The following is an 18,068-nucleotide window of genomic DNA, read 5'->3' on the forward strand; positions in this document are numbered from 1 at the left end:
ACTTTATCCCTACCTATATGTCTCAGGAGGTTGGTGTCACCTTAATTGGGGAGGACGGGTTTGTGGTAATGGCTGGAGCAGAATTAGTGGAATGGTATCACCTCGTACCCCTGCACATTTGTGTATATAGCCAAGTTATCGTTACTCATTGTGTATTTATTCCTCGTGTTATTTTCTATCTAATATTTATATATATATTTTCTCTACATTGTTGGGAAGGCAACATAAGTAAGCATTTCACTGTTAGTCTACACCTGTTGTTTACGAAGCATGTGACAAATAACGTTTGATTTGATTTGATGATGCAACAAAATACGCCGTGACTCTGAGTCTATCCTGTAGCCTCACATGCCCAATCCTGCAAATTATGTAGGCCCACTTGAGAATAAACTATGCCTATATAAATTGTGTTCTCAATTAAAGATACTGTAGCCTAAATGAAACAAACAGACGTGATACATTGTGAAGCTGTTCATTTTTTCACTCCACCACGAGCCGTGAATGAACGACGTGTGAGCTTTGCCCTCTCCTCTGCTCTGCATGCTGCGTCAGCTGATCGCGTCACGTGATCCGGTTTCGTGGGTCGTTTCTGTCTCAAAATGGAGTTGTCTGAGTCCGTGCAGAAAGGGCTGCAGTCTCTAGCAGACCCGACGCTTTTCGACCTGAAAACCTTCTCCGTGTTGATAGTTAGCCTTTCGCAGCTTGCTAAGCGCCCATGCCGACCGTAGTGTTCTCGGTAAGCCTGCTCTGCTCTCTCTCTACCGTCGCCTTTTGTTTCTGCTTCTTTCACAGCTTCCGGTTTCTTCTCAGTTTGACTTGAAGGCTCGCATTGAAAAGTGTGGAATGCACGCTACAATTTTTTAACACCCGTGGATCTGAAATGAATCAAATGTAACAGTGTTTGTATCCTCTATGTTTCAAGTGGTAGTTACAGGAAATAAGACTACTGATCAGGCTACAACTGAGAAGGCAGGCTAGGCTACCGTTCAAAAATATAGGCTAGAAAATGAGAATGTAGGAAGCAATCTGGAACTGAAAACGTGCAAGTGACATTTCTCCCTAATGACTAAATTTGAAATTTTAATCAAATGTTCAACCTAAATTGTTTATTTAATTGGGGTATTGAATATGTGTGTGTGTGTTTGCGCGCGTCTTGCATGTTGTACATTTGCATCCCATTGTCTGTCTAAACGGTTAGGTTTAGGTTATTAAAACTGGATGATACACTTGAATGATGATTAGATACACTTGAATGATGATTAGACCCACTATAAAACGATACAACAGCTCGCAGAGGCATTAGGCTACAGTTAAAGGAAAAATCCTCTCCAACTATATTTTGGTATTTTTTTTCATTAGTCCACTGTTGATAGGTATTAACAGTGGACTAATACCTTAATATATATATATATATCGTTTTTGACTGGATTTTTTTCTTTAAGATCTGTGTGATGAATAACTGGTCAATGTTTTTCTCTGATGGTAGATCAACCTGAATTGAAACATATTGACCAGAAGTTGCTGAAACATTGTCACACAGCTGCCACCACCTGCATACTGGAGGGGGTCAAACAAAACGTGGACAAATCCACTATAAGGTAACGCTTGGTTTGGCCTGCTATATTATTGCTAATGGGGGTTGATCACTCTGAAGTTATTAAATCATTAATCTCGTCCCCCAGAGACTGGGGTCGAGGTTAGAAAATAATGCATTTACATTTTAGTCATTTAACAGACACTCTTACTAGAGCGACTTAGTTAGTGCATTCATCTTAAAGGGCAATTCCACCACTTTAATTAATTATGCGAGAAATGGCGGTGGAAACGTTTATGTATAAATATTGATATAATAACAATCATATCAAAGTAAACATGTCATCACGTGACTCCAGTTAAGTGGTCCACACACTGACTTGGGAAAACATGCAGTTTATTAGGCTACAGATTAAATAAATTATGGTGGACTTCACAGGGTGGTGAAAGTGCATGGTAATCTTGATGCTCCTTTCCAATAAATATCAATGGTCTTATTCTGGTGACAAGATGATAGATGCTTGACTGCTGTTTGACAAATAAACATATTCTTGCTCTTATCCATAATAATCTCATCATGTAGACTAGCCTAACCGCACAGTATCTGCGAACTGTTGGCTAGACTATAGAGTAGGCACATTTGCTATTTAAAGCAAGTTTTTTTGCTGATTTTCTAATATTCGCATGAAAGTCTGTCGCCAATTGGATGGAAACCTAGCTTGTGTTATCACAGGGTAGGATTAAAAGTAAAAATGAGTTTCTAATCAGAGGGAGGGGGTTTTCTTGCTCCCCACTTCACTGCGAATCTGTGTTTGAAAATCACTGTTTTTACAATGTTATAACTTTTGATCATTTCATCGGGTGGAACTTAACTTTATTGTTTTCTACTAAATGTAGAAATGCACCATTTTCACATGCATATGTACACACTGGTATTGTGCTGGAGATAATGAAAATTAGGTTGAAAAGTGGTGGAGTTGCCCTTTAAGACCGCTAAGTGGGACAACCACATCTCAGTCATAGTAAGTACATTTATCTTCAATAAAGTAGCTATCAGCAAAGTCAGTGCTAGTAGAAAAAAGAAAGAGTTAGTGTGAATAGGCCTTGACATTTCTTTACTGTACACAATATTGGGGCTTGGCAAAATTACACAACAAAATGTGGAGTACTCTTATCAAGAGCATTCCACTTCACCTGCAAAATAAAATCCGTAGGCCAACATGAGGCAAAAAGAAGTGTGTTCATTATGATTACAGAATTGATAAATGATTGAGCTGATTTTATCACAGCTTGTGCCTGGAGGATGTTAGGTTTGATGCGGAGAGAACAGATGTGTTCTACATCACATACCAGGTGACCACCTTATTATGTTTAACATCTTAATTACCTTAATGTAAAGAAATGCAAATCCATACCAGATCTCAACCCCAAACTGACTGTTTCTTTGTTCTCCAGAAATATAAAAGCGATCTGGAAACTCTATTGTCAAGGTGAGATAATTTTAGTAACTTTTTCTGATGTTTTCATTTCCAGTAGGCCTATTTGAAATGCCATAACAATTCATGACTGTGGGGCTATTGTGGCTGAAGCTTTGACTGGACAAATCTACTTGAATTTAAAGTATTAGATTTAAATATAAATTACTATATTGTCTGTTTGTACAGATAGGCTTCTGGGTCACCACAGTACAGTTAAACGTTTGTAAACTGTGGGAACATAGTCACATTCTAACACATGCCAACAATGCAGACACAGACAAGACTTTATCAGAGCCCTACATTTTTGATATGGCTTCTCTATATGGCTCATGGAACATCACGTTGACCATGCAGTTTACACTTCATTAACATCTCTGTAGATCTACAAATGTTATTAATCCATTCTATTGAACTTTTCCAGTAATATTATATATTTTCCCCAATACACATATCCATCCCCATTGAAACATCAAGTACAGCCTAAAAAAATAGTGAATTATTTCATTATATATAATTAAAAATGGTTTGAAGTTGGGCAATAACAGTTTGTTTTTTATTTCAAATGTATTGAACAGTTACATTTAAATGAACCACCGATTTTGTTTGAAATTCTTTGAAACCTTTCGGTGTGAGGTCAGGAAATATAGATACTACATTTTCATAAACTCGGATGAATCAACTTAATAATCTTGCTTTGCATATTTGCATCTAATTGTGATAATTTTACACATTTTAGCTCACTGAACAAAAATATAAATGCAACATGTAAATGTTGGTCCCATGTTTCATGAGCTGAAATAAAATATCCCAGAAATGATCCATACGCACAAAAAGGTATTTCTCTCAAATTTTGTGAACAAATTAGTTTACAATAAAAGGCCACTCTAAAATGTGCAGTTTTGTCACACAACACAATGCCACAGATGTCTCAATTTTGAAGGAGCGTGCAATTGACACACTGACTGCAGGAATGTCCACCAGAGATGTTGCCAGATAATTGAATGTTCATTTTTCTACCATAAGCCGCCTCCAACATCGTTTTAGAGAATTTGCCAGTACATCCAACCGGCCTCACAACCGTAGACCACGTGTATGGCGTTGTGTGGAGGATCAACGTTGTGAACAGACTGCCATGTGGTGGTGGGGTTACAGTATGGGGAGGCATAAACTACTGACAACGAACACAATTTTTTTAAGGTATCTGTGACCAACAGATGCATATATGTATTCCCAGTCATGTGAAATCCACAGATTAGGGCCTAATTAATTTATTTCAATTGACTGATTCACTCAAATGAACTGTAACTCAGTAAATTCTTAGAAATTGTTGCATTTTATTTTTGTGTGGTGTGTATTTATGTATATACATATTTATTTAGCAGACGCTTTTATCCAAAGTTATGTGGTCCTCTGTAGCTCAGCTGATAGAGCACGGCGCTTGTAATGCCAAGGTAGTGGGTTCGATCCCCGGGACCACCCATACACAAAAAATGTATGCACACATGACTAAGTTGCTTTGGATAAAAGCGTCTGCTAAATGGCATATTATATTATTATTATTATTATTATTATAATTATAGTCATGCTTGCATACATTTTACGTATGGGTGGTTCCGGGAATCGAACCCACTACCCTGGCGTTACAAGCACCATGCTCAACCAACTGAGCTTCAAAAAGTTTATAGAAACTGTCAGCACATTGACCATATGTCTTCAATATTTGTGCTTCACTTTCATAGAGTGCAGCAGACTAGGGAATGGAAGTAGCCTAACTCGGTTCACATTTATTTGTGACATATTTTTACCATGCATGATCTCTTAACCGTTTAAGATTAGGGAATGAACCTGCGAATGTGACATGACAATTTGTTTCACAAACTTTGAATCGTTTTATTTTCCTTGGAGAAAGCGCAGTTCTTTTACGATGAGCGTTTGTTTGTAGCGCATTGATAGGTGCTTTTACATTGTAATTAATCACCACGATTGTCCCCTTTTGTCTTCCTCCTGACAACCAAACTTCAGAATGCTGAAAACTGTTGCCCATAGGGCTCCAGCCGTGACAAGACGTTTTGGTGTTTGATTTTAACACACGTAATATGATCACTTAGCCTAATATGTGGAATGATTCTGGGTTAAATAAACAAAGGTTTTTAATGAATAAGGTTACCGTTGAACAGCCTATATAAATCTGTATTCATGGGATGCTTCTTGCCTTGTAAATATATTTGTTTAATATAGGCCTATTGTGTGTATCTGTAGCCCATTGGTAATTCTGTATTTTGGTTGTCCTTTTAGTATAGGGAGATGCCCTCCTCATATCAACGACGTGTCATGGCGTCTGGAGTACCTTATCAAGGTATTGGTTGGTAATAATAAACTGCAATAGGATCAGATAATTATGGTTTAGAGCTGTTATGGTGACTAACGTATAGCCCTAACGTATTTTGTTTCCATGACAGAACGGGCATGTACATAAGGTCAACGAGCCGTCCTATCTGATTTCATTAAACGTTGAGGTATGTCCCTTTCCAGAACCCAGTGATCTAAAACGTGTCATCATTACAAACGTAAGCCTATACTTTTACAGAATACCAACAACGGAGGATCGTCTGAAGTCAATTTTAGCTGCACTATAGAACAACTTCAGGTAGCTAATGTTTTGTTACAGCCAAATGGAATGTGGGGGTATCCATTAGTTGAATAAGGTAATTTCACAGAATATCTGTGATAATGTTTTACATGCACTCTTGAACGTGGCAATTGATTTAAATAGATAGCCTACACTGTATTTTCCAATTCAGCATACTTTACAGATCTATATATAATTATTGGCTAGCCGTTAGGTCCACGTGAATTAGTACAAATAAATCATATTAGTCCTACTTAACGTTTGTCAAACGATTATTAAACATTTTCTTGAATAACATGTCTTTCAACAATGTTCTGTGTCGAGATGAGTGTCCTTCTGCCAGATTGAGCAGAGATTAAAATCTGAATTTGCAAATGGATCCAGTGTATTTTAATCCATGTGCAGTATTGGAATTTCAATAGTGTTCTGCAGACTTTGATTCAACCTTTGTTTACACATTTGTTAATTTATTTTAAAAAATGTATATTTAACAGGAAAACAATGCATGCCCTGTCACTCGAATTGTCTATTTCCAAATCATCCATTACTTTGTGTGAATATTGATGGCAAGAAATAAGCAGAGCCGCTGAGTGACAGGGCATGCAGTGATGTCTCAGGATCTAAGTTTAGCCTATGAACTTATCTTAAAAAGTCTAAATTGTGGCTTGTTATTTTTACTTTTCCTCAATTAATTTCGACGTAAGCCAAATCCCGAATGTATTGTAGGTCTATGTCTATCTTCACTGAGACCTGAGGTTGTCTGCTTCAACGTGTCATCTCATGGATTGGCTTCTTCACTAGCCATGTAGCTGTCGCTTCTATCCAGAGTTTAATAATATTGAAATAGGGGGCAATATATATATATATATATTGAAATGTGTTTACGTTGTGCCAAGACACAGTTCTAAGGAAGGAAGTTTGGTAATGTGTATGTTCGGGACGCTCTGTCTACACCTCTTTTGGGTATGAGGTGAACAAGAACGGTTGCATTGCATTTCAGTTGACGTGAACATCCTTAGAATTAATCTAAAATATATTCACTAATGAACGAAGTGTACTCAGACCTACTATGATGACTATTCCGTTATGAATTTAAATGGAATTGACTCCGATCCAGACAGGTTTCAGTGTAAAATATCCTGGTAATCTGATAGACAGGATACAGACTGAGACAAGGTTATAATTTACACTCAACAGAGCTCAAAACTCTTCCAGTAAGTGAGGGAAACCATTAAATGGTGTGTGACTCAGTCTCCGTTTTTCTCTGTTTGGAAGTGTACGGACTGTGTATGTGACTTTGCTTTCAGGATTTGGTGGGAAAGATGAAAGACGCTGCCAAGAGTCTTGAGAAGGCTACGCAGTTGTGAGTTTACCCTGCACGAACTGTGGAATCCGGGTTCTCACGTGATCTCCTCTGCTCCCCTCATCTCGCTCCTGAAAGCACTGAAGTTCAGAGATTTCCAGCGGCGTTGATATCCGCTTTGTATTTTATACTAATTTCATTCGTAATTAAATATATTTGTATACGTTCTGCAATGATGTAGGCTTATTGTTATCAATAAAACAGTTCAATGCATGCTTGGGTTTATTTTTTCTTGTAATTTGCAGGCATGAGATGAGAGGAGCCAAATGATATTAAAGTAGGCTATATAGCATACTTGTGTCCCATAGTCTAATGCATAGTTCATATCAAAGATATGTAGCCTAGAGAATATCTAGTTTACAAACAGGTGGCAATGCATTGGTTAAATCATATTCCGGCTCACCAGAGGGAATTGAACAGCATATAGTTTATGGTTCAGAGTCTCTTATAGTAGCCAACCTATTAGCGATGCTTCAAATTCCTAAATGCCCCCATTTTCAGTTCGATCATGAATTAGTATTCTATGGGGTCGTTGGCTATGGAATATCAACACAGTAGCCCCAGCTTTCTATCGGCTTTGGAAATGGTAGCCTAACCAACGCATGTATGACAAAGACGCATTTTGCAAGCTCATGCCTTTGGAAATGGACACGGGAGGCACAGAATAGAAACATGGTTGGAAAAACGCACACTGGCTATTATTTAGAAAACATCGGTGATGTCTATTGTAGTCTTTAGTGACACAACTACAATGTTCAAATCAAATTACGAGATCGGTCAACATGATAACATATTATTTGTGTCATTTTAAGAAGCATCGTGAATTGGCAAGCCCCGGAATACACCGACACTAATTTCCAGGCCACCCTTAAGGAATGATACCACGTGACCAAAGCGGGGCGGGCGAACTACAAGCCATTTTGGGGACGGTGTCAGTTTCCACTGAGCCACACTGCTGCATTTTTCGAGGAGTCTCATCGGGAACACAAACACGTTCGGAACGCACAGACAAAAGTCTGAAATCTTCGACAACAGAGGACACTACGCGCCCAAAGTGCATAGAAGGAGAAAATTTCGAATTGTACGCATCTGAAATGAGCCACGGGTTGCCTTGCGCTTTCTGCAATTGACAGCGTCTGCAGCTCGTTTCAAGATGGCGGCTCTCGTATTCATTTTCTGCTGATCGCCTCCTAACTTTCATTGTCTCTCCGTCTCCAGTATCACAGATCGCCAGCAGTCTCTCTAGGTATGTATTATTCGATATATTTTCTTACCAATGGATGAATAACGATTGAGTTTTCGCCGCGTATATGTGTTTTTCTGCGGGTTTAAATGTGTTTCCAGCCTGTGGTGGATGTGGGGCTTTGACGGTGTCTCGCACTCACGGACGTGGAGCTCTGTCCTCGTACTGCTTCTAAAATTGTGTTCCCTTCTTGCACACGCCTTGGTTTTGCGCTCAACAGACCAGCGCATTGCATTCTTTTGTATTTTATGTAATTATCTGTTATGAGTGTCCATTGAGAGTGTTTCTGTGACATTAGTTAGATTTCCACAAAGCCTGTGATCTCAATCGAACAGGACCGAGATGGGTGAGGTGTTTACGGCAGCACACAGTCCAATGGTTCTCCTGGTTGGTTTGGTTCCATATACTGTCCCCATTTTATAGAAATATGATCTTTTGGATGTTGGGGATAGATCAGTGTGGTTACATTACGCACATGTCGCCAAGTGTTGTTTTTATTAACTTAACTTCCCTCTTGGTGAACGGGTCCTCTGTAGCCTGGTGGAGGGTAAACCATTTAAATGATTTACTGAAATATCATCACGATCAGTTAGTTAGTTGTTAAAGAAGAATTTGAATGTATAGGCCTACACGCAAGATGACAACGTAACGATATTGGCGAACATTAATCATACGTAAAACCAATTTTCTGATTTTTCTTACCATGATGTCAAGATGGTACAAAGGTCCATTGACTGATTCAGTACAAGGGTCCTCTCAATTAGCCAACCATCTTTGAATTCTCTGTAAAAGGCAGATATTTAATATTGAGTTTCGTCACGACATTATTGGGCAGGCTATGTGCCTCCATCTGCCAACATTTAGTTTTTAGAGGATTTTTCTTTTTTTCCCCTCTCACTTTTGGAAGCAACAATCTGACCGCTTATTGTTAACTCACAATGGCGCATAACAAGTTTATAAAGCAGGAACATATGTAAAAACCAACCATGCAAAGATCAAACATGTCAGAAGATTTGCTCCGTGGTGGAAAATTCTGTTTGATATGTGTTTGCATGGATCCATGGTGTCTGATATTTTTATGCTTTCCTTCGTAATAATCTCGTTATGACCAGGTTATCACGTGTGAGATTATCTGTAATGTGGAAGGGAACTGTTTGGTGGGAAAGATAAATAGCCTAACGTTGTTTGACAGTTGACAACCTACCCGTAGAGGATTTCTGTGAGATGAAGGTTGCCAACGTCGGTGCTAGTTGAAATTCTTGTGTAGGCTGATTTGTGTTGATACAAGGTTTCTGTTTGTGCTACTTGTTGGAATGCAACTTTGACGCACAGCCAGATAAATAGAGATTTCGACATTGACCGCTGACTTCTTGATGAATTCTATGAAGTGAGGCCTCGTCTGTAGCTAAGTCTTCTGAAAATGGTAATGAAAATCTAGCTGTTGAATAGATTAAGGTTCCATCCAAAAATAGATAGAATGGTGCAGCATATATAGATCAAAACAACCACAGCCCTCGAAGACTAGCCTAACTTTATGGAGAAAAAGGTGATATGCATCTTTATTCATACTACATTACCAGAGTAAAAATTGTGTACATCCACATTTTTGGAGGAAGGACCCCCCTATTCTACTTAACATTTTCAGCCATTCCTTCTAGCTAGATGGAGAAACCCTGGGTTGCAGCACACAGTTCATGACCCAGAAGGTTGGGCTGAATACAGTAGGCTAGATATAATGCAATTGGGAGCCAATCTTGCCAACATCGTTGTTGATAATACCCTGTCTTATGAGTCTCTCAACTAAAATGTATCTGGAAATAGATTTTAGGATACATTTTTATTCAGTTCTTTATTGGTTGTTTGGCTGTGTCCTGTACGGATAAATGTGTTACATAATGATGCTTGTAGATGAAGTTTCAATATGCATGTTGAAGCATTGTATAATTTACTCTACAAAGGCTCTGCTATATTACCAGTGGTAACAGTTGTGCAAACATCAGTAGTTAATCGATTGATGGCGTAACAGGCTAGCTGTTTGCATTGCACACGATGCGTGACACCCACTGTAATGGCATTGTGGGGTCCTCCACTGCGTTACATTCAAATACACCTTTTAAAATATATTTTTTACTGACAGGAAGAGCTGGTATATTCCACACCAGTGACCTGTTGGTAGAGCCAATATCGGTGTTTCTATATATCTATTTGAATTAAGGTGCATCCGTACAAAATGACGATGGTTCTGTTTGCAAGCCCCGTAGGGTTTTTTCACCATAGGCTACACGCAGAATCCGTTCCTATTTCTATAGCGCCACCATGCAACATATTGCGCGGGTCACATTTGATGCAGGCATGACCCAGTGCCCATGTCACTATGTTTCTTGTTTTGTCATGAGTTTTATTTGTCATGAGTTTATTCCTAGTGCCAGCAAGCCAAAAGCATCTGACACGCAGAATCAGTCATCTCCCCCATGTTTTAACTGAGGGCTCAAACATTGGGAACAGACAGACCCAGAGTCGTTGAGTTGGCACCGCAGTCACCATGGCTGCGTTTAGACAGGCAGCCCAACATTCATTGATCTTTTGACCAATCAGATCAGCTCTGAAAAATATATGTTGTGAAAATATCTGATGTGATTGGTCGAAAGACCAATTAGTGGGAAAAATATCCTAATTGGACTGCCCATGTGATCGCATCCCATGTGCGGCAGAAATACAAAAAGCTATTGTGAAGAAGACACAAATTTCTAGGTTACAAAAAGGCGTCACAACTAGACGAATAGTGTGCAAATTATTTCATAATTTCCCTCCAGACAGTCGTTTTTTAAAACCTTTTTCTACTCCACATTGCTGTTAACTGCTGGCTATTTGAATCTGACTTCATTAGTGATCCATGTCGTGTTGGATGAGCAGTAGCGATGTTTCTCTCGGGCTTCAACTTCATACGGGTAGAGAAAATACTTGGTCGAGTCATGTTGTTATTCTACTGTGCGGTGCACCCAGGCTGCCTGTGCAACATACACACGGAAACGACACAAGCTACGGAAAACTGTTAGATTTATCAAAACTAATGCGCAAGGCATGCATGGGTAGCCTATACGGTTGGCGACATAGGAACCGAATGTAACAGGCGTCGGTGTGAAAATTGTTCAAACCTGTCGGGAATTGCGCTATGATTTTCGAGCGAGACGTTCTTTACAAAATGGCAGCCATAGTGTGGGGACGGACTGTAGACTATTCGCTTCGCGATGGAAGGACAGATATTTATTTTCATATTATTCACCGTCACATCATCATCAACGCGAGCCGTTATCGGGTCTCGGGCGAAGCAAGTCTCTCCGTATTGTTCCCTGGCAAGATGCCAAATAGTGCAACCTAAGTTGCCATAGAAACGGTAAGACCTTCCAAGTGTGTGGTTACACCTGACACCGAGTGAATTCGCTTACCGTCTCCAGCATCCTCGAGAGTTGAACGAATTATTCATTGACGAATGTGATATAAAATGTTGCAACTGACCGGAATGATGTTGCGCCTTATCATCGGATTCCAATATTAGAAAGTTCGAACCCCTCTGTATTTTGGCACTTCTACACTGAATCGCTTTAGAATAGACACCCTGATGTAGGTTGGATAGGTCTACGTGAGTCTATACAGTGTTTTATATGACTAGGCTACTATCACATTTCCTGAGCGACGAACGACCTCCGTTCTCCCATATCTATCTATAGAGGAGCGCTGGGAGGTAGGCTATATGAACCATCCCAATGAAAGGATTGATTTATGGTAACGCAGCTCTTTCGGCTGTAGCTGCGCCCTCGACAAATCCACACGGATCGACTCCCACCAATTGTTACCTATCAATCAACCTCTGGGTCAGCGTCTGAAAAACGACCAACCCCTTCCCTGCTTATTATACTATTAGCATAAAGTATGGTGTTTCTCTTAACACTAGAACAACAAAACATCCATCCAAATGGGTTTAAAGCGGTTCAATGAACGACCACTTTATCAAGCTGTGAAAGATCTGTAGTCCCGATCTAATGATAGGCTTTCATTGTTGCAGTTTTTTTTCTTTTTTCTCAAAAGTATCCTCAACTTATAAAGTCTTTGTGATGTTTTTATAAACAAGATAACGGCTACTGTTCCTGTAAGATTGTGACTATGTGGTCCTCTCTCCCTCACAGGTCTCTTCCTTCCATGACGATGCATCGAACAACCAGAATAAAGATAACTGAGCTGAACCCCCACCTCATGTGTGTGCTGTGTGGTGGATACTTCATCGATGCCACCACCATTATAGAATGTCTCCATTCATGTGAGTGACACTTGGCTGAATACAGACATGGGAATTGGACCAATCATGATAAATATGACTGTTGCAAATTCACACAAATAGGTAGTTAGTTAATTACTCAAGTATTTGTAGGCCAATTTCACTCTCACATTCTCTTTTCACATAATTGCATTGGCTACACTATTTATGTCTAATTCACTAGATGCTACAAAGCAAATCGTTTTTGGGGGGGAAATGAATAACTCTGCTATCTGATAAATGTAACAGGCATTTTTCATAGTTGGACTGTAGTGCATTGTGTTATCCACTGAGAAACTGATCCAGAGTTTTTTCCCTTGGGTTTCAGTCTGCAAGATGTGCATTGTGCGCTATTTGGAGACCAGCAAGTATTGCCCCATCTGTGATGTGCCAGTGCACAAAACCAAGCCTCTGCTCAATATAAGGTAAATAATCACTTTGTTTCTTTTGCATTTGTTCTATAGCCTTAAATTGTTATGTCGCATTTCTGCTGTTTGTTGCTATTATCCAATCCACCCAGTGCAGTTAGACATCATCAAAGGATTGGTCTAGTTCCATTAAAACTTTGCTACTTTCTCAACATCCGTCAATTTATTAAAACCTCATAGCATGCAATGAGTTATGGGTCAATATGACTGATTTATGAAAACTCTTCAAGGTCTGACAAAACCCTACAAGACATTGTCTACAAGCTGGTCCCTGGTCTCTTCAAAAGTAAGTGGAATGTGTTAAATCCCTCTTATCAGTCATGTCATTATCTTGTTCTCTGTGACATATGTATTCTGTATCTACTAAATGGTTAATCCTGAATGGTTGATAATCCTGTTTAATATCGGAGCTGCTGCTTTGTCTCCCCTGGAAAATGGGTTAAAACCCACCTCTGGACTGATGCTGGAAATGGGTGCTATATAGTTAAAGCAAAGGGTGCAACGCATCAGACGATTGATACTTCCATTTTTCAATTGTATCTCTATCCCTATTCAAATAAACATTTGTGACAGTTTTTTTCTCTCCCATTAGATGAGATGAAGAGAAGGAGAGACTTTTACACGGATCACCCTTCTGTAGATGGTGAGTCTCTACACTGACTTTGCTGATAGTTTCTTTATTTCGTTTTTTTGTTGTTGCTTATATGACTGTGATATATGGTTGTCTCACCTAGCTACCCTATAAGAGCATCTGCTAAACGATTAAAATGTAAATGTTAAGAAAAGGGTTCATTACTTTGCTTTCGTAGGTCAGTCAGGGTGCAAGTCCACTGGAGATGTAAAAAGTGAATTGTCATTAAGTCGTTTTATTTTTAACAACAACTAAAATAATGGTCTGTATTTATTTCCTGCTCCAGTAAGATTCTATTGGTTTTCCCCTCTTCAAACCCACTAAAATTAACTTCAATATTAGCTGATAGTATTCTCCTATAATGATAGGATTTCTGAGCTCTCACTTTCACGGTTTTCCATGTTTTGGGGAAAACTCATGCAACTTGTTGATTTTGTGTGTGTAGCTACGACAAGGTCTAATGAGGATCGAGGGGAGGTGGCGGACGAGGACAAGAGAATCATCACAGATGATGAGATCATCAGCCTCTCCATTGAGTTCTTCGATCACAACAAGTACGTTAACAAGTCTGATACAGCCAGGCTTTAAAATAAGTATTAAATCTAGTTCGCTACGGATTCATCATAAGATCTAAGGAAGACAATTATATTAGAACATTTTATAGATGTATACTTATATTGATTAGTTCAGTGTGTTCAAAAACTGATTATGTCAGTTGTGTGTTAGTGTCTATTATACATTATTCTGTAGGGACCCTGGTTTATAAGCACAGATATCGACGCTGTCACTCAACCATGCTTTTGTGGCACAGTCGGTGCGCTGGGCTTGGGGCCAGAAGGTTGAGGGTTTGACCCACACTCCCTGCCTGTTTCATTACAATACATTAAATATGTTTTCCTTTCTATAATCATTTTAATCTAGAGACTTTGGTTTTAGTAGTGTTCAAATTTTTTTTAACATGAATTTCAAACCATGAAAATCTTCAGTGCATTATCAAGATGTTTTCTAACACATTTTGTAAAACAAGTGTAACATTGTTTTTCTCAGGGCTAAACAGACAGGCGTGGCTGAGGACCAACCCTCTCAAGAACCGGTAGGCTGCCTAATGCTGAAGCTCAGAAGTATTCCATATCAGATAGTTCTAAGACCCTGTTGCTGCACAGAGCCTATTGCTTGGTTTCTGATATAAGATTGTTCTTAAATCTGGACCCTTAAAGAGCTTGTCTTCAAATCTCACTGCATGTCTCATCTCCATTTTCTTTTCTACTTTATTGTAGATGAGGGTACTGTATAAAGTGCAGGTTAGCCTTTTTTAGTCATGAATCTTGTTCTGGAGGCAGCTCTGCAGAGTGGTCACTAGCTGGCACAGCCACAACGTCATAATATCTGATTTTAAACCTAACCTTAACCAAAAAGCTCATTTTTGTTTGCATTAATTTTTACAATGTAGCCAATTTTGACTTTGCAGCTGGCTTATCTAAGCGGAAATCGCTCAGTTCTTCTGTAGTAAAATGGAGGTTTGAGCTGATCTAAATAGCTGTGTCCTCCTCCAGGTGAACAATAAGAGGTATCTGCAGTGTCCAGCAGCCATGACCATCATGCACCTGAGGAAGTTCCTCCGCAGTAAGATGGACATCCCCTGTACCTATCAGGTAAAAATTGATTGATTTGATTTGTTCGGTTATTTGAAATGACACAAAGGCAGCCATAACTCTTGTATCACCATTTTTATTTTTTATAAGATGAATTTAACAACATTAGTACAAATCACTGCAAGATCATTCTCTCATATGCTGCTCTTGAACCAATCAAAAATATAAAATATATTCAGCAACTCTTGAAGGACAATGGAAGTTCAGTAGAAAAAATACGTTGGCCTATTTTTATAAATAATTTTGTCATTTCTACAATGTAGGTTGAAGTGATGTATGAAGATGAGCCACTGAAAGATTACTATACATTAATGGACATAGCCTACATCTACACATGGAGAAGGGTAAGAAACATGAAATTAAAGGGGAAGTTTGTAAAAACATTTGAATGAGGTTTTGATTTTGAGCATTATTTACAATTTAACAATGAAAAATGTGAACTCCCAACAATGAAGTTATCCCAAACCAATACACCTCCCCCAATACAGTGGAGACGTTTATAATTTAAGAGGTATATTGAATTGATTTTTCAAAATCATTTTTTTTTTTTGATATTTCTTGTTAATGTTTGATATATTAATTAAGGCAATGTAAACGTTTTTAACAAGTTGGAAGATATGTTTTCTTTGTAAATAATTAATTATTGCATGAGTTTTTATTTCAACCTTTGGCTCTGTGATATTTTCTAGGCCTACTTTGGAGTGTGGAATACATGAATGTTCAGAGTTGAAAAGCTTTATTGTCCATGAATGGGGAAAAAAAATCATGCTTGCCCTGCAAATTAGCTCTAAATATTACAAATATTTTGCAGAATGGCCCTTTGCCGTTGAAGTACCGCGTCAGACCTAGCTGTAAGAAGATGAAGAAGAGTCATCCGCAGCAGGAGGGCCAGAACAGCACTGGTCGGTCGGCTGAGAGCGACACAGCCAGCGACAAAGCCTGCAGCCCTGCCGGCATCCCCTCCACCTCCTCCTCCTTGCCCAGCCCTGGCACCCCGGTGCAGTCCCCACACCCACACTTCCCCCACATCTCCAAACCCGTCAATGGAGCCTCCACCTCGGCCCCAGCCCCGACCAGACCCTTCCCCTTCGGAAAAAAACCGCGGAAGACCTCCCTGAATGGTTCTTCTGCATCCTCGGGATGACTGGCCTGAAATCCGGGCCGACAGCCAACGCCAGACCGCTCAGCTAATATCTTCATGCCAATGTAGTTCCATTGTTGTAGACGCTCTCTTTTTTGTTATCGTTGTTGTTATAAATATATGATATCTGTTTAACGTAGTGGAAGTGAAGCATTTAAATAGGAACATAGCAGGGATGTGACGTTAAGTCGGTGAAAGGGACGTTGGCGACAGTGCAAATGTTAGATGAATGGCGAAAATGAAAGCCCCAAAAAGCTGCGTTTTATTTTACAGATGTGACTGAAGATGGCCGTTTCTTTATTTTAATAATTTTTTTCCATGTCAGAATATACATGTGTTGACTATATTGTAATTGTGTATTTCAGCCTATTGTCGTCAGATAAATCATGGTAGAAACCTATAGGCTTTACTAATATTTGAAACTGTTGCATCTATTGTTATTTCGATTGGCTTTTGGAAAGCGTTTCACAGAGAAATATAATAATCGATATATTATGTGGAAACAACTATTGTAGTATTGGGAACACGATTTTATGAGAAAACATACGAAAGATCTGCGTAAATGTACAGAGCTTTTATTAGGTAATAGGCTACTCGGAAAAAAAATCTTTTTTGAGCTGCAGTGGGATTGCATATAGCCTCGACACACCCTGAACCCTTGAAGCAACCAAGCAGTTCAGGAAGTCCACATACACACACCCATGTATATAGCGGAATATATGCATATTTAATTTTACATTTACATTTAAGTCATTTAGCAGACGCTCTTATCCAGAGCGACTTACAAATTAATCAGCGATTATGTCAAATACAACCCCCCCCCCCCCCCAACCCCCCGCATTTCATGCTCGATGACAAATGTTTTTTGATGTCTTCCGTGTTCTGCGTATTTGTAACGCTCGATTGTATGGACAACTATTGTATTGTTACTGTTGCACAGTATAAAAACATCTAAATAAAACATTTTACACTTAAATACGTTTTGGGTGTTTATTTTTATTTTGTGATTGATACATCTGGTGGTGTCAGTGTCCCCTCTTTGTAGGCATTTTGAAGATATCTGTCATGGGCCTATTTGGACAAATGTCCCTACATTTAATCTATTTACATTTTTGTATTTTAGTTTCATTCATGTTTTAAGTTAAATATCTGTTTTTTTGTTGTTCGAATAATGACAATTCGCAGACAAAGCAGACCTCCAAGGACATTTTGAAAAGATGGACAGATGTCTCGTGCTTGTGCAGCATTGATTTAATTTAATTCACCAGAGACAACTAGTCCCAAATATATTTTGTGTGTTTTGAATAGGCCTAGAATATCCTTGACTTCGATATTTTCCATCGCACTCAATATCTGTAGCAAGGATTATAACTTTAATGGTTGAAAGAAGTTGCTGCAAACAAACTGAAAGAACACAGGTTTTCAGTGAAGGAAATCTACAAATGTATTTCGGTGCATTTCAGATCGAGATCATATTTTTTTGTCAATTGCTTGTGGACTAACATGGAATATTGCTATATTTAAATATTCCAATATTTTGATATCTTTGTTCGTCTATCATCGAAGTGAAAATGTTGCAATAGCTAAGGATTTAATGTTGAGGTCATTTTCGTTTACTCCAAATAGATGCTATAAAGAGGTGTCATTAACTACAGTCA

At 38.9% G+C, this 18,068-nt stretch overlaps 2 protein-coding genes across 2 annotated transcripts; both read left to right on the forward strand.

Moving 5' to 3' along the window:
• Positions 1-599: 599 nt before the first annotated feature.
• On the forward strand, positions 600-7,216 carry LOC311109354 (COMM domain-containing protein 3-like; the record flags this gene model as incomplete). Its single annotated transcript, XM_084152205.1, is given in 9 exon segments — positions 600-685; positions 687-736; positions 1,487-1,598; positions 2,823-2,886; positions 2,989-3,023; positions 5,307-5,367; positions 5,471-5,527; positions 5,599-5,658; positions 6,948-7,216. Coding segments are annotated over 9 exon segments (585 nt in total). The 3' UTR covers positions 7,008-7,216.
• A 712-nt stretch (positions 7,217-7,928) lies between these two features.
• LOC311109348 (polycomb complex protein BMI-1-A-like) lies at positions 7,929-17,383 on the forward strand. Its single transcript, XM_084152200.1, has 10 exons — positions 7,929-8,249; positions 12,431-12,561; positions 12,887-12,983; positions 13,217-13,272; positions 13,579-13,629; positions 14,063-14,171; positions 14,665-14,710; positions 15,171-15,269; positions 15,533-15,613; positions 16,081-17,383. The coding sequence occupies exons 2-10, from the start codon at positions 12,444-12,446 to the stop codon at positions 16,411-16,413; spliced, it is 990 nt and encodes a 329-aa protein (XP_084008326.1). The 5' UTR covers positions 7,929-8,249; positions 12,431-12,443; the 3' UTR covers positions 16,414-17,383.
• The last annotated feature ends 685 nt before the right edge of the window (positions 17,384-18,068 follow it).

This window comes from Coregonus lavaretus, assembly GCF_964263955.1.
Source record: "Coregonus lavaretus genome assembly, chromosome: 34".
Taxonomy (NCBI): domain Eukaryota; kingdom Metazoa; phylum Chordata; class Actinopteri; order Salmoniformes; family Salmonidae; genus Coregonus; species Coregonus lavaretus.